At 48.1% G+C, this 27855-nt stretch overlaps 1 protein-coding gene across 1 annotated transcript in view; it reads right to left on the reverse strand.

Moving 5' to 3' along the window:
- Positions 1-2746: 2746 nt before the first annotated feature.
- Positions 2747-27855, reverse strand: part of LOC142952691 (voltage-gated inwardly rectifying potassium channel KCNH7-like) — a 34970-nt gene continuing 9861 nt past the window's right edge. Inside the window, exons 3-18 of the mRNA XM_076094567.1 lie at positions 23351-23506; positions 19454-19933; positions 18511-18531; positions 17882-17905; positions 16964-17178; positions 14094-14519; positions 10819-11050; positions 10552-10719; positions 10037-10236; positions 7873-8125; positions 7010-7209; positions 6478-6547; positions 5886-6164; positions 4543-4702; positions 3310-3499; positions 2747-3025 (exon numbers count right to left, since the gene is read on the reverse strand). Of these exons, the coding sequence (XP_075950682.1) occupies positions 2747-3025; positions 3310-3499; positions 4543-4702; positions 5886-6164; positions 6478-6547; positions 7010-7209; positions 7873-8125; positions 10037-10236; positions 10552-10719; positions 10819-11050; positions 14094-14519; positions 16964-17178; positions 17882-17905; positions 18511-18531; positions 19454-19933; positions 23351-23506 (3353 nt within the window). The remainder of the gene's footprint in view (positions 3026-3309; positions 3500-4542; positions 4703-5885; positions 6165-6477; positions 6548-7009; positions 7210-7872; positions 8126-10036; positions 10237-10551; positions 10720-10818; positions 11051-14093; positions 14520-16963; positions 17179-17881; positions 17906-18510; positions 18532-19453; positions 19934-23350; positions 23507-27855) is intronic.

Raw genomic sequence — 27855 nt, forward strand, 5'->3', positions numbered from 1 at the left:
TAATATACTAGTGCATTTGGAAAATGCAGAAGCTTAAATTGTGGGAAATATAATGTTTTCGCTGGACTGCGAACAGACAACGGGCTGTGACCTTTTGAACCCGGAACAATAACCAAAAACTGAGGCCGCGGCACCGCACGTGTCTTCAGGGAGGCTAAGCTAACTAGCTTAGCGGGGAAACAACAGCCGGAACGGATTCAATTGTCCGGACAATAACCCCGCGCATGACGGGATGCTTCGTAATTAACGGACAACGCATACAGTAATTAACACAATGACAACATTGTGTTAATTACTGTGGTTTGATTGTCCGAACAAACTCACAAGAACCAGTCACGTATATTTATATGACAACAAAGCAACAAATCAATCCAGCAGCGCTAGAGCACGAGCCATTCATATTATTCATAAAAACGACACGATACTGCTACTGCAGATGTAAAAACGCAAAAGCAGTTGACTTACCACAGCTGCTGTTCAAAAGCGCGTCCTGTCGTGTAGCTGCCTTGGTTAGCATAGCGTAGCTCCAAACAGCTCCAAACACCAAGAGCTCAGTTGAGCTCAGTTGCAAATGAAACGCAAAATGTGCAACGCTTCATGAATGAATAGACCAGTTTTATATCTTCTAGTTTGATTATGCTGCGAGACACCTACAGCCATGTTTTCATGTGCAAAGACTGCAGTGAGGTCAACCTGTGCACACACACTCAACATTAAAGTAAAGATCACATTTTGTTACTCACAATAAACACTTTCTTTCTAATCAGTATGCATTCTGTTTATTAATACAATTGCGCGCCCCCCCCAGTCTATTTACACGATAAATATTTAAATATAGTCAAGAACAGAAACATTCAAATTAGCTGTTAAGTGTTGCATTTTATAAAATACAGTGGCAAACATTTAAAAAAATGCATAAAAACAATTGTGAACAGCACTAGATTTAAAAAGTGACATTTATATCCGGTACAGCAGGTTTTCTAATCTGTGCAAAAGTTTGCAAATCCCATGAAAGTTCTTCGGGCGCGTCGAGTTCGGCTTTAGCAACTTTTGTTCTACATCTGTGCCCGAAAGCTCATCAAAGGAACCCCCCCCCCTGCTGGAAACATCTGCATCGTCCTGTTTCTCCATCATCTCTGACGTCTCAGGTTGCGGGGCCACAACATGAAGCCAGAGGCTCCAGATGACAGGAAAGTGTTGGATTTCAACGCGCTGAATCGTTCAGTGAGGGTGAAGTGGATGCAGAAATGATATGAAAATCAGTGTGCAGTATTAAAGACGAGCTACGTACAGTACATGTAGCATCCAGCTTGAAGTCTTGCTACATATTGAGAGGCTGTGCATTCATCTTCCCATCAGCAGGTCACTGCATTCTAACTAACACCGAGGTCTTCACAACGAGGTACATAGAAAAATAGGTCAAACCGATGAGTTATGTGCCGAACCTTACAGATCGATACGCGTCATTGAGACCTTTTAGAGTTTAATCGAGTGCGGCCTCCATGCAATACATGAGCTCGTGTATTTAGGAAACTAAAATGATTATTTTTCACATGCACCCTAAATGGTTGAGTACGTCTACATGTGACGGTGTGGAGAAGCAGGGTTTTGTTGCGTTGGAATGACGTAATGTGTCAAGGCTAGAGCAGGCTTATGAAGCTAAGGCTAGCGGAGGCGGAGCCGCGTCCTCGGCCCAAAACATGAATAACTTTTTGTTTTTCTCACGATGCTTTCTAGAGATTGTTTTTGGTTTTATTTACAAAATTGTTCTTTTTAAGAAGAGAATGGAAGACCTAAAGCATGCAACTAAGAACTCACGCGTGGGATCGTCAGCTGTGATGAAGATCCAGGATGTTGCTTCCCGCCTGCTTTACGTGCAACTAGTAGGACATCCTGTCAATTTTTGGTCTGGATGGTTAGATGTCAACGAGTTACCAGAAGTATTTCTGCCATGATGTTGGAGAAACAAACTTCTTTTTGTGACAGAAGTAAAATCTCATAAATCCACAACTTGAAGCGTTCATTTTGTTTTGAGTGTATTAAACTCCAGAAATGTACCAAGACTCTGTTCATCGTTATTGCTCTCAAAGACAGACAAAAGTCTTGTTGTGCTGTGGGATGTTTACGCATCATTATTACACCGTGGTCTGTTATTTGGAGCTGAACAGGAAGTGGCAATGTCGTGAAACAGGAGGCACGCTAAATATACAGACGGATCTCGAGTTTGGAGCTGCGAATAAAAGATGAACTTCAAAGCCGCGGAGTGGAATATAGAAATGGCTCGGAAAGAGTTTCAAGTAGCTTTGTCCCTGTGAAAGAGGGAGGAGTCCTAGAAAATGAGACTTGATAGCTACAGTAGTCTGTAAGCATGCCAAGATCACACCTGATGGCCTGGGGAGTGTCGGCGTGTGTGAGGAACATGCGACCAGAGAGAAAAGAAACCAAAACATGCATAATAGAAATAGCACATCAGGTGCCTCGTGTCGCTGGCAGTGTTCTATTTGAAGTATGTACATGGTAGACGATGACTTAACATATGGTCATAATATAGTGTATAAATACCTCTGTATAAATGGACTTTATACATCTAAATCAGAGTTGGAAGGGCGGGAGCTGGGAGAATATCTGAAAAGGAGTGGAAGAAAGTCTACAGTTTGTTTTCCTTTGCATATACAGTCTCTTTCTTAGACCCTGAGTCAAGCTTGAGAGAAGAGCGTCGGTGGACGTCGAAGGGTTCGGGGGAGGCCTACTTTCCTGGGAGCCACGGGTCAGAAACTGGCCGGTGGAGTTCCAACATTCCTGAGCTGTTAGGGACGTCGGGTAGAGAGGCTTGTCGGCCTGACGGTAACCTCGGTGGCTGTTGGTGGTGGCGCTGCTCTACAGAGTCCACGCCGTTTTGTGTGTGTCTTTGCTCTGGGGCGCCCTCGGGCAGTCCAACAATGTTCCCATCTGGAAGAGTCTCCGTGCGGCGGAGGACTGGGGGCGTCTCTTTGGATTTGATCTGGGCCTTCTCTGGGCCGGGGCTCTGAAGAAGACGAGGCACAGTGGGCATCATGAGCAATTTGGCAGAGAAATGAAAGACAGATATATCAAAGGAAGTACTGAGTACATATTATTGCCGTGATATAAACATTTATAGTGTTTTTACAGTGGCTTGGTTGGCCCAGGGGTCTCTGGAGCAGACAAGTACCGGTCAGGCAGAAGACTGCAGCTGGACTTTCAGCAGGGGACCCTTGCATACAGCACTACTGTGTTTCTAGTATGATCTTGAGGAAATGAATTGAAGCAGGGTGAAGTGTGTGGTGTTACCTGTGGCCGAGGAGGAGCAGGATCGAGGCGGAGCTCCGTCTGGAGGGCGGACACCGGCTGGATCCTGATGGCCGGCCTCTGGTACTCTGGGCTGGAGGTGACGGTGCTGTAGGCGGGGGGACCGGACGTGGTCTGCCTCTGGAGGAGCTGCAGGATGGCCTGGATGTCTGAAGTCATCTGGGACTCCAGTCTGACGGACGGACGGAGAATAAAACATGGAATAAAATCGAGAAATCACCCACAAAGTTCTTCATAGAGAGCGTCTTAACTTTGCCCTCAAAGTGGAGCAGATGGATGCATTTCTCCTTGAGGGAAGTGGTGAAGGAGAACACCGTTCCCTCATTGTTCCCCATAATCGCACCAAAACTTAACCATGACATCCGCCATCCCGACCTCACAGGATGACGTCAACAGTCTTTGCAATGCGTCTGCATCTCGTGGCTGCCTGCTATGAATAGGCAGCCGCTGCCTGCCTCCCCCTCATCTGTATCAGCGCACCAGCCCACAATCAAAAATACAAAAATGGCCCTAAATGTCTCTGTGCAAGTATTCAGCCAATTACAGGCAGAATCACGGGGGCTTGGACTGCGAGCTCTGAAAGATGACTTTGTTGAAGTGAAGTTGAAGAAAAATAAAACGCCTGTAATGGCAAACTGAGCCCGAAGGCGTCTTTTGTTCTGCTATCTATATATGCCAAGAGGAACACATCTATTCATTTCCATTAATGTGATCCTGATTATTTGATGTTAAAATTCTAAAGGAGAGAGAGCTCCACCGCTTTACATCTGCAGACTCCTTTCATTTTCAAACGACAAAAGACCTCCGACCGAACAGACTCAAGTGACATCACTTGACATTCATCAGGCTCCATTCAGCAAAGGCTTTACAGAACCTTTTTTACAGATGCAGTGGTGCTCCCCAACATCTGGAGACACTTTAAAAAGGTGTAACACTGGTGTTTCTCTTTAAAAGGTGTGAATACCAGATTGAAATGCCACATGACTTTCCTCATGTCCTTTGGCTTTATCTCCAATCCCATCATATCATTGTTTCAGAGAAGGGATTATATGAATGAGGCCACGGATCATCAGCTCCTCCATCCTCACAGTTAGAGGGCGCATCAGAACACACCATCCTTACACATTATGTGTCGCTGGATGCAAAAGAAGCAACGAGCGTTATGTAGTCTGAGGATTCTGTTTATACGACCAACACGCTACGTCTTGCCCGCACCTGCTGAGGTGCTGCTGCAGCAGGTCCAGCCGGTTCTCCACCTCTCCGTAGGTGAGGTCTGTGTCGCTGTCGTCCTCCCCGGCTGGCGTCTCTCGACACCGGGCCGCCTCCTCAGCGCCCTCGACGGGACGCTGACGCGCCCACTCGTCTGCATGGAGCTCTGGAGGGAGAGACGCGTGTGCAAACAGACGTGTGAACACACACACACACACACACACAGACAAAAATAATTAGAGATTCAAAGATTAAAGTTGTAATTAACAAGGAAAAAGCCGTGGACATCTGTGGAGATTGTCGTGGTAAATATACAAGTGCAAACTCTCAAATTTACGATAAAAATGATGAATATTCTCTGAGAATATAGAGTCTGTATGTAGTCACAGGTGTCGATAGGAATCAATGTCCCCCTCTGCTCTACTTGGGCAGAAACACTCGTTTGGCAACAGCTGAATTATGGGATATTAATAACATCAAATCATCCGTCTCAGCGTAGAATCACACCGAGTTGGCAGTTAAAATATAGGGAAGTCCTGCAGCTAAGATCGTAGCGTTAGTGTGTGTGCAGGAGCTTTGTTCACACCGGGTGATTTCATGGCGGTTTAAGCGCTGGTGTGTTTGCTCGACATGTAGCAGCAGGCAGACGGTGAGGATTCCTCACACAGCTTGCCGGGGATCTCCATCCCAGATGCAGCTCTTCTGATGCTCCCGCTGTCTGCACTGCGGGAGGCTTTCATAACTCTCTTTACTCGCCTTTCGTTTTCACAATCAAAACCATTTATCTCTCACATTTCCTAAAAAGATTTAAATGTGACCAAACTGGGCAGATGCAGTGGTGTCAACAACAGGATTTTACCGAATGTTTCCTGTTAATCCTTTGTTTGGTCGTGACCTACCATCAAAAGGGGTGACCCCCCCCCGGGCCGCTGGATATAATCCTCTTACGTTTTATTACCGAGTGGGTTTTAGGTTTCCCCATAATGACACATAATCCCTGTTTGGGACTTTTAAGAGGTGTGACATTCCTCCTCTGGGATTTGGGATTTGGGGCCTTTTTCTAAATTAACTCCTGAGCCAATTACCATTCTGGAGTTCAACTTTAGAGGACAAGCCTGCAGGTTTACAGGAAATGTGATGTCCATTCAAACAAGATGATGATTTGCATAATGAAGATGGAATTCAAACCGTCTCCTCTGGGATGTATTGATTGTTTAAAATCATTTCTCTTTTGTTGAGGCAAACATAGAAGAATCCGTTTTGAATAAACTCTTATTTGAATGACAAGTAAAAACAGAAATCCCTCGTTACTCAATGAGAACTACTGTCGGATGCTTCTCCATCGTCACCTTGATACGTCTGGTTCTGCACTTTGTCTCCGGCCTGCGCGTCTGGAGCGCCGCTCAGCCCGACGCCCACGGTGTGGTCCCTAACCACCGGGTAGCCCAGCACACCAGCACACAAGGGCCTCTGCTCCTCCTCCTCCTCCCTGCCCTCCTCCTCCTCGTCCTCCTCGCCCTCCCCCTCCTCGGCGGACTCCCTCGTCTCCTCGGCTGCTGAGGGGGCGAAGACGTGCCTCCCTTGCTTGGCGTCGCAGTAGGCGACTGCCGGCTCCTTGTTGTGGGAGCCTGCAGGGAGAAATGGTAATCAGGAAGTCTGCTGGGGGAACAGCGCCTGCTCTGGGGACGTCAGGGCGGCCTCATTATCTTTGACAACAGGTAGCGAGCGTTTTGCTTTGGGGTTGAACTGAGGACAACCGATGTTAAGCGAGCCTCTTTTATAATCTAAACTACTGCGTCATGTCACTCCAAATGTGTGTTTACGAGTCAAGTCATGTTATGAATCAGTAACAGGAACAGTGTGTGGGGCCTCCAATAGAAAATAAAATAAACATGATGATGTGATTTTTATGGCAGTAGCCATGTTGTGTCTCAAGCTGACCTGTGGAGGATTTCCTCCTGTAGGACACCCGTCTTCGACCCTCGATGTCTTCCATGTTGGAATCAGTCGTCTGTAAAAGGACACTGAATGATTAGAAGCATGTGGAGTATAATGACCTGTACTAATGCACATGTGTATGGACATGCAGTAAAGCTATTCGGTGTGTGTGCATGGTGAAGTGGACGACTCTGCTCTTCTTAAACTACTGGCGGTCCTGTTGGAGCACCATGTACCTCCGCAGGCCTGACACATCTTTCCATTACACTCAGTTCATCATAATTACAGCCCACATCGTGTCCAAAATGTCCACCCCGCCCTAGTACTCCATCTCTCACTCTGTTCTAACAGCAGAGTAAAGACAAAGGTCTTGATTAGCCCTCGTACTTTCATTCCCACAACCACGGAGCACTAAAGGGAATTAATAAGAAAGACATCCATTTAAATTGGACATGGCAGAGATACGGTACGTCCGTCCACAAGGACGGCACGTCAAAGCAGAATCACAAAGGAGGATTTGAGTTGGTCGGATTACCTTTTCATCTCGGAGGTCAAAGGTCAGCTCCAGGTTGGTGAGGAAGTGGTCGGCGAACTCCGGATACATGTCCAGCACCTCCAGGATCTCCTCCCTCTGGATGGTGTGGAGGTCACAGTAGCTCAGCGCCCGCACGTCCGCGCAGGATTTCCCCGGCTTGGTGAACAGGTGGATCATCTCGCCGAAGATGTCGTTCTTCCCTGGAGCAATCGAATGGAAGTAACAGAGTCCCCGTTAGCTAATCAAGGACGTCAGCTTGTCTCTTTATCTGTTGTTGGCTTCCTCTAAAGGAACAACACCCTCTGCTGTGTTCCTCCTGGTTCCTCTATCTGCCCCCTTTCTCCTCTTCTTCCTCTGCCATCGCCTGTCTCGTCTTTCTCCCCCCGCCCACTCGTCCAGCTCTCCATCCCTCTCTGCTTCTATTGCCGTCCGTCTGTTTGAAAGCAATCCTGCTCTCTTCTCTCATCAGCACAGGTCCTCCGTTATCCTCGTCCCACCACGTGTCCTCCCCCGCTCTTTCCTGTCCCCTCCCGTCATCAGAGGCGCGACAGCGAGGCGGCAGCAATCGCAGTGTGCTTTGAAGTGAGTTATTACAACATACCCAATAGGGCTCACAGCTGCCAACCGAGGCAGATCACAGCCCGACGGAGCCGTCTTCATTTAGTTGGCCCACCCGCGTCTGCACCAATGGGGGGAAACTTAGGCACGATAACTGCTCTTCTGTGGTTGGAGTGTTTCTGAGCTCCGTACTGGCTCTAGCGTAATATCTAGCTTACAGGCATGAGAGCAGGTATCTATCATCTTATCTAACGCTTAGCAAGAACGCAAATAAGCGGCAAAGTCAAACTATTCAGTGAACTCACCGAGGATGGCCACTACGACGTCGTCTTTGAGGATTTCGATGGAGCCGCGGGAGACAAAGTAGAGCGCGGTGAGCACGTCGCCGCCATGGACCAGGGTGTCTCCAGGGGGCGCGTGGGTGGTCTTGAACCTCATGGCCAGGGCCCGGAGGCAGCCCTTGGTGGCTCCTTGAAACACCTTGCAGCCCTCGAGGAGGGTTTGATTGAGGTGGAGGCAGATATCCGCCTGCAGGCACTCTGGGAAACCCTTCAGGACCTGCGTGTGAACACGGGTCAAAGCGGACACGATTACGGTCAGATCTTTAAAAGCTGTCGGAGCTTTGGCGGGCAGGGATTCCTAACGTGTGCTGAATTTTGGTTTGGGGTTCATTTTTCCCCCCCAGAGAAATTTGATACAATTGCCACTTGTGTTCTTTCCTTCTGTTCAAAACCCATCGTACCCTGCGATGTCTTTCAACACAGAGCTACGGGAGACTGTTTCACTGAGCAGCTCAGCAGCTTTAGCAGCAGATGAGAGACAAGACAGAACATTTAGAAAGTGAGAAGCTGCAGATAAATGACAGCACAAAGTGAAAGCACAGGGTCAAGAGTCGAGAGTTTCACTGCCTTTATGTCCTGAGATGATGAATCGACTGTAGAACTATAACCTGGTATATGCAAGAAGCAACAACATCCAATCTCGTCTCAAGAGTCTATTGAAACAATAAGCATTAGATGTTGAAACTTGATCATGATTGGTCAAGCATCCGTACCCATCCGAGTTAGCCTGGCAGACTGGTGAGAATGCACAGAAAAATAGTTTGAAAAGTCATTTTAACATTCAATTTTCTATAAATTTTACATTTTTTTTTTTTAAGAGGACCTTCTGATGCATAACAGACTTATAGTACACTTACCCTTTAAAGACAAAGATAGTGACAAAACAGCTAATGATCCCCGGACAACGTGGACTGACTGTAAAGGACCACGATTTCAACACCAGAACAGACAGAGGTGAGGAGAGACATAAAGGACAGTTGAAACAACAAAACACATTTCTTATCCTCGTCATTTACACATAAGATACAATGTGCTAATGACACGAGCATGGCAAGAAGACATGTAGCCCGAGCTGGTTTTCTGGCTCTGATTTGTTGTTGCTCGGAACAAGAACTGGTCAGTAGATTTGGAAGGGAAAGACTGAACAACATTTGGCAAGCGCAGGTGCCACCGCGGAGCGTGCAGCCAGGCCTCCCACAGCGGGAGGGAAACCTGGCAGCGCCCGGCGAGGCTGTGCCCACTCTCACAGGCGTGATTCACTCTGTCTCTGGGAACAGATGAATATCATAGGGGTTGCGTTTGAATTCACAGATTTCAAAAGGAACCTCGAGGCCGGCCCCGTGCAAGTCCACGATTAAAGGGAGAGTTTGGACGTTTTGAAGTGGGGTCGTGCGAGGTTCTTATCCATCGTCAAGTGTGTGGCCCCGCTTCGAAACATCAGAACTATCCCTTCAATGTGGAGTGCCAGAAACTGTCAGTGTTTAATGCGTGTCCCCTGCAGTAACTGGCATGCACAGGAAGATACTGTAAATCCATCTATGATGTGGCATCACAGCAACCGTTTACAGTATGTGTTCATGTATGTACAGGTAACGACACCGAGGGAACAATAACATGCATGTTTGGGGAAATAACATAATAAAACTGTAACGCTATCTGTTATAAGTCAAACAACTGAAATCACTCCACTACTAGAATCAAACACAGCTAGCTCTACCACCGAGGATCATTCACATCTACATTAGTGGTGTTATCACATGTACCTCCTGCTCTTACCAGAGTGATGGGGTCATTCCATTTGACATGAGGCAGACATGGAAAAGACAAACTTATATAAGTACCATGAACAGTAAGTATCATGATGAGAAAAGCCAGAGTTACCTGATGCATGAGCAATAACCGTGGCTTTCATTTCACTTGCACAGTGACGACGATGACGCCGACATTATACTTTGCCAGTGACATAGCGAGAATTCTTCACGATGTGGTTACAGCATTTTTCGACAGGATAGTTGAAAGTCACAAATGATTTTGGAAAGAGAAGAAGCAGCACAGAAGAAAGCAACAGCAAACGTAACTATATATTTCTTTAACAAAAAAGGACAAGCCACACCCACTCTGCTCGTACCATATTCATGTCGATGCCGTTGGTGTACGTCCAGGCGTGTTGGAAGTACTCCTCCAGCCTCTGCCTCAGCGGGTTTGGGATCTGGTGGAAGCGGATGAACTCTTTGACCCGGAGCATCTGGAGGTGATACCTGGCTGTACCTGAATACAACCTCTGGATGATGGCGGACACGTTCCCGAAGATGCTGGCGTACATTAGAGCTGGGAGACAAGTCAGACGGGTGAGCGGTGAGCCACGGTGGCTGCTTATACACAGTCTCCGAACAAAACCCCCTGTTGCTGCTACCACACCACTTCCCGTGTGTCAGCATTTTCTCAAGGAAACACCTACCTGATGTAAGTGCATTAGATCACGACTGTGTTTAATCAGGGGGTGATAATGTACATTTCAAATACAGTGGATCATTCCTTTAAGATGTCACAAATCAGCGCGTTTATCAGTAAAAGGTAGTGTAATAGCTAAATGAAATAACAGGATTAAAACACTACATGTACTGTGAGTCAGCTGCCACTCACATCCAATGAGCATGACGCAGATGGAGAAGATCTTCTCAGAGTTGGTGTTGGGGGACACGTTCCCAAAGCCCACGCTGGTCAGACTGCTGAAGGTGAAGTAGAGTGCCGTGACGTACTTGTCTTTGATGGAGGGGCCTGAGCTGGGGTCGCTGTAGTTGTACTTCTTTCCTACAATGAATACAAAGTAAGTACAAACAAAACTAGCAGAGGTGACCCTTCATTTTACTTTCTTATAACTGTTGGAAAATAGAAGACAAAGATGATCACCTATCGACACCCCCAGGTTGTCCAGCCAGCCAATCTTATGCTCCAGGTAAGGCTTCTCCACGTTGCCGATGGCGTACCAGATGCAGGCCAACCAATGGGCAATAAGGGCAAAGATGCACATGAGCAGCATGAGGACGGCAGCGCCGTACTCTGAATACCGGTCCAGTTTACGGGCGACTCGTACCAGCCGTAGCAGACGGGCAGTCTTTAGCAGACCGATCAGAGTGGTGGTCTAGGGCAAAAAAAACAAGCAGAGAGATAAACAGGATTAGTCAAGGAGGTCACCGGCAGGTGAGAAAAGTGAAGAGAATGTAGAAGTGTCTTAAACTTGCATTCTCTCTAATGGCCAGCAGGGGGCCACAACTCTGGTTGTACAGAAGTCTATGAGAAAATGACTGGGTATGACTGCCAACAATATAATTCAGACCAGGATTTTCTAATGTGGGGGACAGCGGCATCTCAAATACAGGCGCCGACGTTTCCCAGCAATCAAAATGAACAAGTTGTTTGTCTTCTGTCGGGGTCGAGGTCAGGGTCGAGGTCAGGGTCAGGGTCGGCTCGGCTTAGAGATTCAAACGCATGTGTCGTTGAGGAATCTTATTTCACACACACGCTGAACTAGAACGCACAGAGGGGCCAGTGGACCTGCTGGTGCAGACAGATCCTTCAAGGTCTCAGCGTCCCTCGCTGTCAACACAACCTCACCGACTAAGACGTGGCCGCCTATGGCTTCGCTGGGAATCTTGACGGCCAGTATGGACGTGGCTTTAGCGGAGCAGACTGGCATGCAGAGAGGTTGGTGATTCATTCGTTTGGCCGACGCTGAAGCGCGTCTGAATTACTGCACATGAAAGTGGCAAAACTTGCTCCAACACGAGTCTCAATCTATCATTGTCGTGCAATCTGCAAACACAATGAGTGAGAACGCTTACAGGTCCTATCGCGCCTGACAATGATCCTAATATCCCTGGGGAAATCATTACCGGCAGCCTCCTGCAGTAGTCGTCTGTACAACCTTATTATATATATATATATATATATATATATATATATATATATATTCGGCCTCATGCACAGGTGAGAGTGAACACAACATGGATTATTTAAAAGCAGGAAGGGTGCCAGTGGATTTGACGAAGATGATTCACGAGGGTAGAGCGCATCTCTGTCATGGTGAGGAAGAGCGCTGTAGCTGCTTCTGATGGGTTCATTAACGAGCCTCCGTCCTCCCAATCTCACCCCTAAATCACCGCCATCACTCACCGCCGTGCATCCGGCCCGCGGGGCCCCCTTTCTCCGACAACTGAGCGAGCAGTGAATGAATCATACATCGGAACAGATGAGCTCTGAATTATCCATCGTCGGTGGGCACGCGCCGCCTCAGGTGTAGTGCCGCCGACTCGGTCCGATCACGCGGCACGCGCCTCGTGATCGGGGATGTTGATTAAAGTCTGGGCTTACAGCAAGGCTGAACCACCGCCTTAAAACCAAAGCACTGATCTGGGAGAGGCTGCAGAGCTGAGGGGAACTGCAGACTTGGCGATCGTTCTTTGTGGGTTTATGGTCAAAGTGGTTAAACACACTAGAGCTGTATTTTGTTTGTTCATCTAATCTCACAAGGAAACAAGCATGCCGTGTACAACTACGAGTAAATACTCGTGTCTATTCTGACCGTTTGCACAACTCCAGCAGGGCTAAAGTGAGATTGAGGGGGCTGCTGGTTACAATGCACCCGCCTCCTCTCTCGTCTCTGTTTAGCACAGTTCTGCAGCATAATGCAGCTGGAGTGCATTTCTGTACAGCCTGCTTTAACCAAAGGCAAAGATAATGCCCACTGGGGGAGGGGAGGGCATTAATTAAACAAAGCTTGAATCATTTGCATGAGAATGTATTTAGAAAATCTGCCATTAAAGAGCTTTCCTTTGATCTCAGAAAGTTAATTTAATATTTGTGAGCATAATTAGCTGTGTACAACTTTGTGGAACTGCCTCACTGACAACAAATAACAGCCCGACACTGTGGACTAAAGTTTATGTTCATTTTCACATTTTCACACTGGACCGCCGTAGTTTGCAATTACCTCAAATTTGGAACCTTAAGCACGAGTGAACATGGACATAATAGGCAAATATTGGGATCCTATCACAACAGGACATTGGTATGGAAATGATGGAGGAGCTCGGATGACTCCTGTATGTAAATTTGACACCAGGACATTTCTTTCCGTTTTGGCGGAGAACTCTCTCACGGGAGATTTCAACCTGCCGCATTTCCAATGGAATCAGCAAAAAAAAAAAAGAAAAAAGTAATCTTGTCCAGATCGTCGGAGATGGTTTCCAGGCAACTACGGCGCCCGGGATTGTGTCTAAAAATAGTCTCTGCACAAAGAGCTAAAATAACACACCTTAAAGGAGAGAGCTAAAAGTGTACACGGACGTGTTATTTTCAGTTGCTGTCGGTAATCTAAGGAGCCAAAAATACAATCCTCGTCCTGTCACTGTGTGCTTTTGACACGAGCTGTAACGGGAACACACATTCTGTCATCTAGCCGTGTGACGAGGACATGCATCGTGCCGCGGCGTCGCTCAGCTGTCCGCTCAGTTTTCTGCACCTGTCACTCATTGCCAGCCTCGAGCCACCAACCCCCCCCCAAGGAACACACACCTAAATAACCAACAGACTGAGGTCGCGGCCTCGCCCCCAAAACACACATCAACATGGGATGTTTTCTGTGTGTTTTAGGAGCTTTAGCGCAGCACGTTCTAAATACAAAAGGAAGATTTCCAGCGTTGTGCTCACGATGAGATTCGTCAACTCACTGCCCTCTCTAAACTGCTCTCTCTGAGCATTAGATACTGAGCACACACAAGCAAAATAGTTCCTCAAAGGCAGAGCGGTTAGGGAGGCCGAGACCTTTTGAACCGACTCGGATCGCCCCGGGGGCCGGCTCTGATGAATAGAGAGCGGAGGGAAGCAGATGTGACAGCCAGGCGTCAGATTGCTTTCGCGGTCCGAACAGCTCAGAAACACAACATGACCGCTGGAGCTGTGGCCTCGCGTCGTGATGCACGAGTAGCGGAGAGGGGCTCCGCTTTTGAAAGAGGAAAACGTTGATGCTCTTCTTAAAAAGTACATGTAGGCAAAGTAAACTGTCGTTTCAGACTGTGCTCAGTTTGGAGAAAGCTCACCCATATAAACCTCCCTAAAATCACACAAACACATTCCGCATCAATGACTAAGTAACTGATGACCCCCCCCCCCCCCCCCCTCCTCACCTCATCCGATCCTGAGCCGAAGATGAGCAGGTCGAATGGGATGGCGGCCACCATGTCGATGAGGAACCAGCCTTTGAAGTAGTGGATGGCGATCTTGGCCGGGTGGCTGACCACCTCCTCGTTGGCGTTGACGTACGTGGTCCTGAAGTTGATGAGGATGTCCACGATGAACATGATGTCCACCATCAGATCCACCACGTTGAGGGGGGAGCAGGAGTAGCCGCACTCCCGCCTCCTCTGCTCCTCGATGTCGTTGAGGAGGAAGGCGGCGGAGTAGGGCGTGAAGATGGCCGTGTAAATGACCAGCAGCAGGATCAGCCAGTCCCACACGGCTTTGAAGGGACTGTAGTGAAGGATGGTCCACTTGTCCATGCGCGGTGTTTGGAGCTTATACTCAGGCAGCACGTCTGCACCCAGAGAGAGAACCTGAGGAGGGGGACGGGGGATTGATTTCACTGGTGTCAGTATTGTCTGATATACATATAACTTTGTGAATACTTCATCACCGAAGAACCCTTTAAAGTAGGAAAAAAGCATTTTCTCCACTGTACAGTATTTCTGCATGTAGAGGAGCAACTGGATATTCTAAAACATGCCTTGTGGTTCAAGAGAATATGTTAAACTCAGTCAAATGTGCCGGTTCATTGATGTGCGTGCTGGTATGTGGAGTTGCATTATGACACACGACTGAAGATCAGGTCAAGTAAAGGTTGTGTCTGTGGACGTGCGAGTAATCTGGCTGCAGGCGTTGAACTTCAGCGCCGGGACTTTACATCCTCATGCACTGGAGCCTGATCTGCTAACTGAAAGAATACCTGGCATGAGCAGTACACTAGAGGCATGAATTTCCCACCAAACCCAAAATAAATCATTCATGTGTTTAAATGTAGGATGAAAAAGAAAGCTTGAAGAAAACCATAAACTCCTAACAGTGTTTTGCGTCGAGGATGGAGCTCCGATCCACGCCAGCGAGCCTGGAGATCATCATCTCTGCTATTACACTCACCATATATACCTGAATAGCTTTTAACCTCAATAATAATGCATCGACTCATCTAAGTGTGTGACTTTCAGGGCACGGCTCTTTCACAAGAGTGAGAGCGAGAGAGAGAGAGAGAGAGAGAGAGAGAGAGAGGGGTAAAGGACACCAGCTGGAAGGGCCGACAACAAGACAATTACCGCGTTACAGTGAGCGGGAGAAGGACATAGAAGAGAAGACTCCGTTGCAAAGTCACTTATAACGTGAACCCTGTTCTCTGCCCCGTTCACCTTCACAACCCCCGTTAGCGAGAGGGCCACAGGAGGATGTATAGCATAAAAAAAAGAAAGGCTGAAGCCTTAATAATTGAATGGGTTATCAGAAACTCCTGCCCTCTGTGCGATGTGGAGGGTCAAACGCTTTTACCCTCTCATGACCTTTGAAATCGATCAGAAAGCAAAGGACATAAACGTCTTCTATTATTCATCAGGCTGCCACTTCACTAAAAGCAGTTCCCAACTTTTTAACCCCGATATCCTCATTCGAAACCAAGCATTCAGCCCAGCTGGATCTTCAACTCCCAGGTTTACGATGAGACATCGATGGAAAGTTGCGGGCATCAAAGACTCGTGTGCATGAGCTGCGTGCACCGCGACGTTCACAGCGTGTGAGCTGGTCTTTCTTAGCTGGCCGGCTTCCTGGGCGAAGCCTCCATCTGCCCGTGGAGGCCAGGGGAGAGCCGGTCTGCTCGGGCGCTTTCAAATGAACTCGCAGGAGTCCGGAGTCGGTTTGAGAGACATCTGCTGTTGCTGTGTTCCTCACAGTCGGGCGTCTAGAGAACGGTTTACTGATCTAAACTGTGGAAAGATGGAGATCCTTCGCGATCCCCACAAGGCTCATTTATACATTTGTTACAATGATTATTTCATGGGGGGGGGGGGGGGGGGGGTATATATCAGTACTAATAATGTTTGGTGATACCCAGCATATGGTTCTCAGGTCCTCTGGTGTGCCATTAAATGCCATTAAAAGCACATTAACAGGCCTGATCTCTCTGCTGCTTAATGTCAGCGTGGTCTGCTGTGGCTCTGGCTCCAGTCTCTGGCCTGCAGCTGAAGTTGCCTTTGAGTGCGAACAGCGGTCAACTTCTGTGCCCTCCGTCCGTTACACCTTTAATGGGCAAAACGCAAATCTGAGACCTAATCTGTGGAGATTTTATACCACGCTGACATTCAATTTAAAAAGGGGAAACACTACATTTGTGATGTTTTATGGGGATTTTAACATGGAACCTAATTTGATTAAGACCGCTTGGCTTGACAGATTTACTGCTGATGCACACACATCAGCAACGATGGATAGATTAAGTGTCGTAGTTTATTTGGTGTTGTTGGCGGTACTTTAGTGTCTATGTGTAGTGCACACTTTAGTTCGTCTTTAAATACGTTTGCAGCGATTCCAATCCAATACACTTTCTGCTCGCTGTCTGTTCTGTGCGCTGGAAACAAAATGTAGTGTTCACGCACAGCCCCGGCTCTGTAAATTGGAAACAAACAAAGTGACACACAGCACTATTCCAGCCAATCCACAATCTCTCAGCAGAATTGCTGACTGCACCTTTGCTGATCTCTCGTAGAGGCCCAGAACTTATAGCAAATCTTGTAAAATGGTTTCATACGAGGGTTCATAAAACAGTCTTTTGAAATTCCTCATGGCTGACAGCTCAGTCCTTCACAACCCAAAATAACCTTTAACAAGGAGAAACTAAATAGAACAAAATAGCTAAATCAAAATATGGAAAATCCAGAGGATTAAATTAGACGGATTGGAAAAGAAATACAGTGCAGAAATGCCAAACTTCTGTAAAATGGATAGTTTTCTGATGTCTTACCTGCGTGACCTTGTCGGTGACATTGTGCGTGCGGTCTTTGACCTTCGGGGCGATGATGGTTTTCTCAGAGGATGGAGGGGAGGGGCACTTCCTGTCATTGTTGGCCTCAGAGAAGTTGAGCGTGATGAGGGGGATCTTGTTGATGGTGCTGTACTTGTTGAGGTTGGAGTCGGAGGTGGAGCCCAGCAGGCTGGACTTGATCTGGCTGAGTGGCCCTGAGAGAGAGGGCGACAGAGGGAGGACGGCGTCGGTAAAAGCTGCCACATCGTCGGGCTGTTGTTGATCTTGGCGTTCTGAATCGTGGACGCCAGAGAGCGGTCGAGTTCTCTCGTGATCGTTGTGACATGGGAGGTGAGCATGGATGGGGGTGGGCTTTACTTTTGGAGTGAGTTCAACGACGACACAACACGGAGAACACAACAGATAAACTCTACGCCCTCTGATTGAGCAGTCGTTTACATTTTTTACAACTGAAATTTGTTATAAAAGAGAGAGTAAAGGGACCGGTACTGGTTCAAATGTGAACGGTACCCAACCCCAGAATTAACTAAATGCTTCCTCTTCATACGACACAATGTTCTCTAAAAGTTCACAGCATATTAAAGACTCTCAGAAATCAACTCCCTGCCTTCTTGTGAAACATTCAACACTGCAACACCATGTGACGGCACTACACGCACACACACACCGACATGTGGCCCAATGAGAGTGATAAAAAGTGAAAAAGAGAGGATTGCTGATTCAGCCCTGTGAGCCAGCAGGGCTCAATCACAAAGTACAGTGATTGAGAGCCAAGGACGGAGAAACAGACAGCAGAGGATGAGAGAGTGCATGCACAGCTCCAATGCATGCCACGGTGAGGAGACGTCATTGCAGTCATGAAAAACAAGTTCAAAAAGGAAAAAGCTGAAGCCATACCCCCGGCCATCCAGGAGCGAGACACTAGCAAACCGGGAGAGAGAAGAAACGGGGTGAAGTGGAAAGTGGGAATATGGAGGGGTGGATGGATCGCAGGGTCAGACACTACTTATAACATCACTTCATAGCATCAATCAGGAAATTGAGCCCGTTTGCAGTCTAAATGATTACGTGTAGGAGGACAAGTTTTAGCATAAACAATTCAAATGGAAACAGTTTTCTCAGACATCACAGCAACAGGGAACCAGAGGTTGCACAGAAGGAAACACGGGTTGCAGACAGTGGGAGGTTTCATCTTGTAAAGCTTCATTGATTCTCTTCAATGAACAAAAAGCAGAGAGACGTAATGTGTTGCTTCATGCAAGAGCGTGCAGAGGTCATTGTGGTGTTTGTTTTAAAACGACTTGCTCGGGATCAGCAGAGCACTGAGACCCGAGTCATTTAGTGCTGTGCCAGTGTTTCCAGGCTCCGGCACGAGAGCTCACAAACGCGGCCCCGCCACGGCATTTGCATTCAACATAAACCTCAGTCGTGTGGGGAGACTCATGCAGCAGGCAGGCTTTTGCGCGGCGCACGTTATCCGGCGGACGTGCTGAAGTTTAACGGCTCAAGATGCAGCTGTTTGTTACCTTTAATATTGCGGCCATTGTCTGCGATGGCAGCAACACGTCACAGGAAGAAAAAAGAAAAAAGGGGGGGGGGGAGCGAGGGGAGGAGAGAGAGAGAGAGAGAGGAAGTTTTTGGGTGAGTCTATGGTGATGAATGGGGGCTGGCATCAAACTCCCACTACTGTCCCCATGAACAATTTATTCGTGTGAAGGAGACTTATTACAGTGTCAGCCACGGGGAGCTCTTTGGACGTGGATTGTAGATACGGGGGGGGGGGGGGGGGGGGGGGACTCATCCACATGAAGGGGGGGGGGGGGGAACTCATCCACATGAAGGCCAAGAGGCTAATGAGCCTCAAGGGAAGATCAATAGCACACAGTGTAGATGGTGACGCACTATAATAGTGATTAAGAGACGCCACAATCTCCAATCTCCTATTTTGGGACCGCAGTGAGTTCGGCAATTAATAAAGCCAAGTTTATAGTCAATGTTAGTCACAAGTAATAAATCCCTTCATAAGTCCCTTATTATGAAATGCAACATTTGGGAATTAGTAGAGGTTTTGATAGAGCAGCGGGCACCAACCACGCACTGTCAAGGGGGGACAAATGTCCTTTATTCATTTTGTTAAAGATGTGCTCTGTCTGTGAGCACTGGAAGATTTAAGTTTGACCCGTGGCTATGTTCCGCCCTCAAATGCAGACTGGCCAATCATAGCGTAGCGTCAACCAGCTCTGTCCAGGGTCCAACAACCCTCTGGCTCTGGCTAAACTATTACTCTGGTGTTGTGGTCATGCTCGTTACCCGGAGAGGTTGGAAGGAGATGTACATTTCTGAAAACACTTAGCAGAGCATGTTAGCACATCATTAACTAGTTATATACTAGAGTGAGACGTACAGTAGGTCAAATAAATGGTGAGATTTTAAAAAGCAGCATGCATTAAGGGAACAGCAGACTCCTACCTTCACTGGCGTGTCTGTCCCTGAACGGCATCTTGGAGTTGGTCCCGAAGCCGTCCACGTCATGTACGGAGGAGGCTCTGCGAATGCTGCACACACTCTCCCTGGAGGCGGTTGGAGTAAGGCCTGGGATTGACGGCGCTGCAGTGAGCGTGTCCTCCTTGCTCCGGTGGTGGGTCTGGGTGATGGTCTGGTCCGGGTACGTCCGATCCCAGGGGCCCTTGGGCGACGAGTGGTCCAAGGGCCCGGAAACGGGGGTGGAGCAGTGGCTGGGGCCGATGAGGGCGCGGGTGTCGTTGGCGTAGGAGGGGCTGCAGCTCTCGCGGGTGGCGGGGAGCTGGTAGTCGCGCGTCGCCACCGAGCCGTCGCTGTGGCGCGGGGAGTCCACCGTGACGGCGTCGGGGTCTTCCTGGGGCAGCGACTGCTTGCTGATGCCCAGGAGAGGTATGGCCGGGAAACGGAAGCGAAAGAATCTCCCTTTGCCTGACAGAGAACAGAGCAATGAGATTACCGTCAAATGATTCCATAAAAACACCGACCTTGTGTTTGGTGCATTTGTAGCAGATCTTGCTTGCGGTCTTCAATATCCCCGCTTGTATCTCGTAGTTGTTTGCCAACAGCACGGAGGAGCCTGCCAACGCAGCTATCTTAAAAAGAGCCTGGCAGATCAAAACAAATGCCCGCTCTTCCTCAGGCACTTCATCAATCTTCAATTTCCCTTCAATTATTCATGGCGGAGGACATTTGGTGGAATGTTAGAATGGCAGCAGTGCGTTGAGGAGTCAGTCCTGTAAAGGATGAAGTGCAGGATTCTAACGAGCGATTGATAGCTCCCGGGGAGATGAAGGTGAAGCTAACGCAACGCCATGTTTCGGGCTCTGCTGCCGTGGCAGTAGGGAATGTTATGCAGGAAACAGAGACTGTAGTACAATATCGGCAAACCTGTCTTGAGAGAGACACTCGCAGGATTTCACATATGGACGGCAAAGCGTGGCCTGCATGTTGTGAATCATTTAGTCGCTAGAACATATGCCATACATATCAGAGTGCTGCGTTACTGCCACCATGCAAACCAAGTCCCTTCATGAAAGCATGGACCAGCACACCTGAACAAGTCACTTCCTCACGTCCCCTTTGTAGGCTTTGCTTGAGCAAACTACTGCACATCGTATTTGACATGCACGGTCTGCAGAGTGGACCAGCTTGTATTCAGGGACACAACGGGTGGTAAAATGGATCGAGGCTCAGAATGGAGCAGCGTGCATCTCTGTCTTCCTCACTGCTCCTTGTATCGGGGTGAGACAGAGACACGCAGTACAATGCTCAGTGTAGCCGTGTTTAAATCAAGTCTTTAGGCAAAAACTGATGGCGCCGGAAATTACATTTTGCATTTAGTTCTGTGTCATCCGATTCATCAGTCCGAGTCAATTTATATTCCAAAGAGCCGGCACAGTACAGCAACATTGACATTTTTCCTAATGAATCGCGCAGCTGCAGCATCCGACGTTTCCGACAGTTTGATTTAAACGCTGGCCTCGACTTTTAAAAATGACACCTTGACAAAACAACGAACGGCTCGGAGCCGTGTTTCTAATTACTGCGCCTAGAGGATAAACATACACGCCGCAAATCCTTTAATTAGCTCACAACTCAGTCACGGTGTGTCCTGAAAACGTTGTATGGAGCTATATTTAATTGTCGTACTGAAAGGGCTCCGATTGCTGTTCCTGGGTTGTGTGTGTGTGTGTGTGTGTGTGTGTGTGTGTGTGTGTGTGTGTGTACAGTACACGTGTGCGTGTGTGATCACTCTCACCACTATCATTCTTTCCCTGCAAAACAAACTCACCGGCAGCTTTTACACAACCGACAGACGCACACTGGCCCTTGTTGCTACGATACCAGGCAGTAATATTTGCATTGAATATTAATTGGGCCCTCGGATCCCCGTGTTGGGGAGTGAAATGTCTTTCTGTAATGCGAGCGTGATTCAGATGTCAGGGAGAAGTGGAAAGAGGACAATAAAGCGGCCTCCTTTGGTGAAAGCGGGACAAAGGCGGCTTTGTAGCCTTTTGTTTCCGTTTCTTGTTCTTGGGATTCTGAATTAAAATCTGCGGTGCAGTTAACGAGCTTACTCACACATTTGCTGCCGTAGTTTTCACCTGGGCTCCCAGTCCTATTACTCACAGTTACATGAGTAATTCTGCTGTGTCCCTACTTTACCCCACTCATTTAAAGAGTTTCTGTATAAGACAGTATGCATCTTAGGCTATGCTCACACGAGTAGACAAAAACAGACTTATGCTAAGACCTACACCTTAAGGTTTCTTACAAGTTCAGGTTATGCGACGCTCCAGCTCAGGGGTCGTTAAGTTCCCTCTCTAAAAGAGAGTAGGGAATTAATGGTTAGAAATGGCTGCTATGATGAGGTGGCAGATTAGCTGTATTCATCACCAGCTGTGACAGCGTGTGGCTGGTATAGTTTCTAACTTGTGAGTATGTGTGAGACATCATGGCAGAATCCTGTACAACCGCAGAGGAGGTGTTGAGTACTTTGCCAGGTGTCCGTCTCCGTCTGGTGTCTCTGGATCTGTTAAGCTTTTGGATTCACATAAATGTCCCGTATCATAAACTTACTGATGCCCACTTCACTGTTGGATGTCTACAAAGTGTCCTACATTTTTACCCAACACTAACTTAAATGAGCAACAATGCACAGCCTTGTACACTCGTCTTTGGTGTGAGGAATGAGGGATCGGTGGAAGTTGTCCTGCTCAGCCACATCGGAGCAACAATGGGAGAATGGCGGCAGAAGGGATGGGTCGTTGGCGAGCGGCGGAGGCAATCGATAAGCAGCACTCTCACTCCCCAGAGGGCGTCTAGATAATGCAACACATGGATCGTCACCTCCTCACAGCTCCTGCAGGCAGCTGCTCCTACACGTACTGAGGAGCAGGGGAATAGCAGCACCGCCGCTTCCGTTCGGTTCCATTTACATCTGTAGATTCATCTGCGGTGTTCTCTTAGATTATGCAGGTTTTCATAGATCTCTGTCCGTCTGCTAATGCAATACCAGGTCCCTGGAGTTAACGGAGGGAGGGCTGTGATGGAATGAGGCTGAGAAATACCAACTCTCTCCGGTGAAGCATGCCACGGCAGAGAGGGACGGTGTCCGGCACCGAGGCTCAACCCTGTAAACATATCTAGACCTCACCGCCAGATTGGCAGAGATGCCCACTGAGATATCCAGACGAACAGTCTTGAATTCATAGAGGCCCGTTTCCAGCAGGGATAGCCCTCAGAGTGAGCAATCAGCTCCCATAAAAGAGTGAGAGGAAGGCCTTATCAGTGACACTCACACTCACAAAGAAAAGGTTACACGTTCACGCATGGTTTTGTGAGTGTGCACACAAACACACGTTGGCGACACTTGCTTATATACTCATCACACGCTTCACAACTCCCCTCCCCTCCCCCCCACGAGGCAACGCAGCCTGTTAGAGGCCTCACCCAATTACAGTCATCTAGAGGCGACCTCTGGTCCTCCATGCTGCTGCTGCTGCTTTTTATGTCACGGATAGAGAGTGGAGATAGAGAGAGACGCGGAGGAGGGGGCGGGGGGAATGGCATTCTACGCCATTACACCGACAGCTCTGGGAGGAGCGCTATCCGCCGCCGCTCCAGAGGTTCATCGGGCCATCGCGGCAGGCTAAGAGCCGTAATTGGGCCAGACCTTTGAGACGACGGCAGACTAAGACATCGGTGTCTGCTAAACGCTGGTGTCAGAGAGCGCCCCCTCTGTGAGAGTCACACAGACACAAATCTGGCGCCCCAGCCCACAAGCACTCGCGAAAACTGCCATACGTCACGCGGTCTCTCCAGCTCTTTCTCGTCTTTACTCACGTTGGTCAGCTTTGGATGGCGAGGTGTGGTTGAGTCTCTCCAGCGAGTCGCTGCTGCCTTCCTCCAGGACGTGGTCGAAGTTGAGGATGAACATCATGACCACGCCCTCCTCGTTCTTCACGGGGATGATATGGGTGGTGCACAGGAAGGTTGAATCTGTGAACAGAAAACGAATGTTAGCGATGGGTAACAACACTTATGCTTTGTGTTTGATGGACTGAATTTAAAATGCTGAACTTAATTAGTTTTTGTGCGAAACAAAAATGGTAAAAACCTGATCAAAGACTCAAAGTGACAGCTTTTCAGATACAGTGCGGTTTGACCCGAGAGCTTCCCATTAACACCAACATTCAAACGTCTGATTCAAAATTAAGCTGTGTGTGCAGAAAGGCCTGGTGGAGGAATGAAGGCGAAAAGGTCAAGAGGTCCACTGAGAGGAAAGCCTCTAGAGCTGGATGAGTTCATACCTCCAGACACGCCCCAGAGGAAACATCCTGCTAACACCAACGCCTCATCCACTTACTTCCATACTGTATTACTGGACGACATCCAAAGTCGTCGCACGAACAGCAATGCGCACACGCAACGTATGCCCGGCATGCATTTCCCAAAATACAGCAAGCAGGAATGTCTCTCCCCCTCTGAAGCTCCTTTCCCACCGGACACAAAGCCCTCCAACACACACGAATGTCATTCATATCGTGACTCTGCAGTGGGCACAGGTGTTTATTGGCTCCAGTTCCCATCGATGAAAAGAATGTGACATCCCAGATACTGTACATATTATACTATACCCATACGGGCAATGGGAAAGGAGTCTCTCGCCATATTTTAGCAGGTGTTTGGTGAAGTGTTCACAATCTGAAGGGAAAGAAAATGAATTGCTTTCAGTTCTTAAACCCCAATTACTACAGATGCCGAAGGCGTCACAACGGGAGGTGAATCTGCTAATGCCTCATATCTAAATGTTCAAAGTTTATCAAAACAGCAGACGGGACAGATGAAACAGAGATGTTCTTTTCTCCGCTTCATCGTAGGATCGCTCAGAAAGTAAGAAAAAGAGATAGTTGTTGAGCCGTTTCTTGCTTGCCATTAATAATAAGTTTCAACAGAGGTATCTCTGGCTGGATGGGATGAACAGAAGCTGCGAGCGGGAGCACTGGTGTAGAAAAATGAAATGTATATTAAGTTATAAATAATGAACGTGGAAATCTCTCCCTCGCATTAGGCTCTTAGTCCTGCTGTCACCGGGAGGCTATTTATAGCTCGCCCAGCGGGCTCCCGGCCTGCAGCGCTGCTTTTCTGGGGGAACGCAGAGACACGGACACGCTGCAGTTCCGACTCCACTCACAGACGCGTGTGCCTTCGCCGCACACAGACAGAAATAATTGCAGGATTTCGGTGTTCGGCCATTTTCTCGCATTGTATCGTCGGCCTCCAAAATCTGGTAACTCTACGACACCCATGACTTATGACGCATTATATACAGACGTATATGTGTAGTTATAGTCATAAAATAATGATCCCAGTCTCCAAACAGCTTATTGATGGAACAATGGTGGATCGATACTCGGTATGAGCCGGTACGATACGGTGCATCACAGATCCAGTAAGTGTGTTACCTCAAATCCTATTGTGCAGCAATAATATAAAGCAACCGTTTCACCAGACCCGGGTTTGATTTATGCTCCGGTGAACCCCGATTCTGCTGGGCTGAGCAGTAACCGGCCCCTAGCAGTACATCAGTGTCAGCAGGAGTGGATGGAGCCATTAATATCAGTCAGGGGGAGATGGGGGGGGGGGGAGTCCCCACTCCAAGTGGAGGTTGTCCCTCTCTCTTGGAGCTAAAGGGAATACATACATTTGTCCTACCTACCGATTTTGAATTCTTGTATTTATTAAGTAATAAGAATAGTTCAGCACTTTTATGTCAGCAGCCAATTTGTTGACAAGAAAGTAGAAACGTGTCGGTTTTATCTCCACACCGAGCATCAGCGCTAACGAGGAGCGTCCTGTTGAAATCCTGTCGCTTTGTTTGCAAATCAAAAAAAAAAAAAAAACGATGGAGTGCGTTTCCATGGAAACAACAGAGCGCTCCAGAGAAGAGCAAACTCCCGGTGCCGAGTTTCATTCGTCTCCGGCACCGAGCAACTTCAAGATGTTTCTCGATGTGAAGCGAGGGATTCAGTGTGCGTCAGTTAACGGAGAACTCGGAGAACAGCGGGAGCTGTTCAGCAGACTTTACTCACGTTCCAAGTGAGAGAACTTGAAATGCTCGATACAAGAAATAAAGACGTTCAGCAGCACACGAGTTCACACACTCTGCAGAGGGTCACGTCAACCTGGGCACGCTTCGGGGGGGGTGGGGGCTAACCCCGGCTTTGTAAAGCAATCTGTGGGCAAGCTCCAAAAATAAGCCTTGGAAACCACAGGCATTTATAATTCATAGGAGCCAAGTATTATGTTCTAGAAAGCATAATGGTTGGACCCGTTTTGGCAATATAAGAATGAGAGGAGGCTCCGTGTGTATGTGTGTGTGTGTGTGTGTGTGTGTGTGTGTACACAGCAGAGTCTTGCGGGTGGTATTTTGTGTTCATTTCATTCCCAGGTTCGGTTGGGGTCTGAATCGTGGATGTTGGATAATATAAAGAGAAAACAACAGTTTAATGTTTTATTCCTTTGCTTGCTTTGTGTGTCGGCTCCGTCTACTGCGCCACCTGCTATATGAGAGCACAGTGTGCCGCTCAATATCATTTAAAATTTATTTCCTGAATTAACTTGGCGTTAACAGAATGATCACCTTAAACGTGCTGCCCAACATAACCTCATTTTGAGCAGCGTGTACCGTTAAATCCAGCCGATTGGATTTTCTACTGCCTTCTCTCTGCTTCTCCCTCCAGCCTCACGTCTCCCTCCCAGAGAAAGGAGATGGCTGCCCAGCTTCTCTGCAGGAAGGCCGCCTGATGTGTTTTAAGTGGACAGATCAAACAGATCAGATGCAAATTCCTGCTCGTCTGCCTGTCCCGCCTCGGCGGAGGGTCAGAGACAAACACACACACACACACACACACACTAACGTGCGCACACACAGACACTCAAGCAAACAGAAATAACATTTACATTTGTCAGTTGCACACTGCCGAAAAGAAACACGCGCACACAGACTCTAATGAGGCTCACAGACCTCAGTTCAGCGCGCACACACTCGCTCACACACAGCATTAATTAGCAGGATGTTCTCTGTCCAACTGAATCTAATAAGCAGGCGATGGAGCTGCTTTACACGGTGCAGTGTAATGAGAGAACGCACCTTTGAGAGGAACTAAAAGGGCTTTAGTCGGAGCGTCTCTGACCTGAATATTTATAGGGAGCTGCGGAACAAAACAAAGAGCAGCATCCCAATGTGGAACATCAGGTGGTATCTTCTTAAGAAATGTATTTAGCAAAAAAAAACAACGATGACCTTCTTTGTGTATTAAACACAGCATGACTCAGCGTTCTCCTTCGCAAAAAACGCAAATCCGCTGTCACGGAGGGGCGGACTGAAAACAGAATCTGTTCTTTTGCGAGGACGGCGGATGGGAGTGATGACTTGCGTGAGAGAGAGAGGCGAATAATCTCTCGTCAAGGTGAAAGTGAGCTGATAAACACGGAGCTGCCAATCATCCACAGAAACATCACAACAACCCAGAGCCGGCAGCGGCCTGACGAAGCCTGCTCCACTGTTGCACCGGACCCGTCGAGCCCCCGCGCCTTAAGCCCGAGAGGAAACGAGACGCTTATTGATTTGAACATTTTCCACTCCACTTCATTTCCTCCCCGACGCGGCGCGGCCCACCTGGATTAATAAGGCTACCTGGTAATCCGTCTCCACACAGATGGCTCGGCAGGATGACGGCACAGCGTGGTATCGAGTGGCATCAAGCCAAATCACAGCACGCCGAGGGGCTCTTTGAAAGGTTCTCAGACCAGAGCTGCATTGTTCACAGACTCTTTTGAACGAGACGCTACTCTGGTACTGTGGGGAAGATTTATTCGTGGCTTTTTTTACCTTGAGGTTTGGACTGAAAGCAGCGGGTTCACACGAGGACACTCTTGTATTGGACCGATACAGCACTGACCAACTGTTCCCACTGAGTTGTGCCTTCATTACGCCCCACCACACACACACACACACACACACACACATTAGGAGTTGGTTCATTGAGATAGGCAGGAGGTGGTTTCCAATTTTACAGTTGGAAACCATCGCAGAGGGAGAGAGCGCCACAAGATGACGTAGTTTAAAGCGCGCCAGTTGAATCTCAGATGGTGAATGTTATGTTATGCTATAGCGTGCATCTACAACACTTTAGGGGCTCTCTGAGTTTTGTTGCAGGAAAAGTTACAACTTTATCCTCGGTGCATGGTGACCTCACGTAAACCCGGAATATGCGATAAATCCAACGCAGCTTACAGTTGTGGACGGAGGAGAGGACCAAAATACATTATTTCATCTGAACAGT

Source organism: Anarhichas minor, unplaced genomic scaffold (genome assembly GCF_050575085.1).
Source record: "Anarhichas minor isolate MPS153535 unplaced genomic scaffold, ASM5057508v1 ptg000018l, whole genome shotgun sequence".
Taxonomy (NCBI): Eukaryota; Metazoa; Chordata; class Actinopteri; order Perciformes; family Anarhichadidae; genus Anarhichas; species Anarhichas minor.